The sequence below is a fragment of the Cariama cristata genome, unplaced genomic scaffold, assembly GCF_000690535.1.
Source record: "Cariama cristata isolate BGI_N322 unplaced genomic scaffold, ASM69053v1 scaffold32204, whole genome shotgun sequence".
In the NCBI taxonomy this organism is placed as follows: domain Eukaryota; kingdom Metazoa; phylum Chordata; class Aves; order Cariamiformes; family Cariamidae; genus Cariama; species Cariama cristata.
In genome coordinates, this window is record NW_009614016.1 from 1,926 (window position 1) to 2,342 (window position 417).

At 62.6% G+C, this 417-nt stretch overlaps 1 protein-coding gene across 1 annotated transcript in view; it reads right to left on the minus strand.

Annotated features, from left to right (window-relative positions):
* Positions 1-417, minus strand: part of TAF1C (TATA box binding protein (TBP)-associated factor, RNA polymerase I, C, 110kDa) — a gene marked incomplete at both ends in the record, with an annotated part of 2,867 nt that overhangs the window by 1,921 nt on the left and 529 nt on the right. Inside the window, 4 exon segments of the mRNA XM_009699254.1 lie at positions 1-64; positions 177-207; positions 209-291; positions 366-413. The exon segment at positions 1-64 is cut by the window's left edge and continues 81 nt beyond it. Coding sequence (XP_009697556.1) covers positions 1-64; positions 177-207; positions 209-291; positions 366-413 — 226 coding nt within the window.

Consider the following 417-nt stretch of genomic DNA (forward strand, 5'->3'; position numbering starts at 1 on the left):
GCCCCCGTCCTGCCCGGTACCCTCCAAACACCACAGTAATAGTCAGAGCGAACACCAACGAAATCTGGCAGGGGATAGGAAGTGGCACATGAGATAGCGGTGTACTGGGGGCTCCCTGCTGTCTCTCCACCCCACACCCTGCCCAGCCTGAGGTACAGATCCCAGGGCTGGCTCACCTTCCCCGTCCCCCTGGGCAGCAGCCACTTGCTTGCCGGATCCGTCCGTTGAGCTCAAAGTACGCCGGGGAGCCCCTGGCGCGGGGCAGCTCCTCCAGCACCACATCTTGAAAATCTGAAGTGTCAGCTAAGGGCAGTGCAACACAATTTCCCCCTCCCTCCCCAGGGACACTCCATGGGGAAGGATACAGAGGTGGTTCATTGCCTGGCCTCCGGGGGACCCAAGGCGGGCCACGCCTGC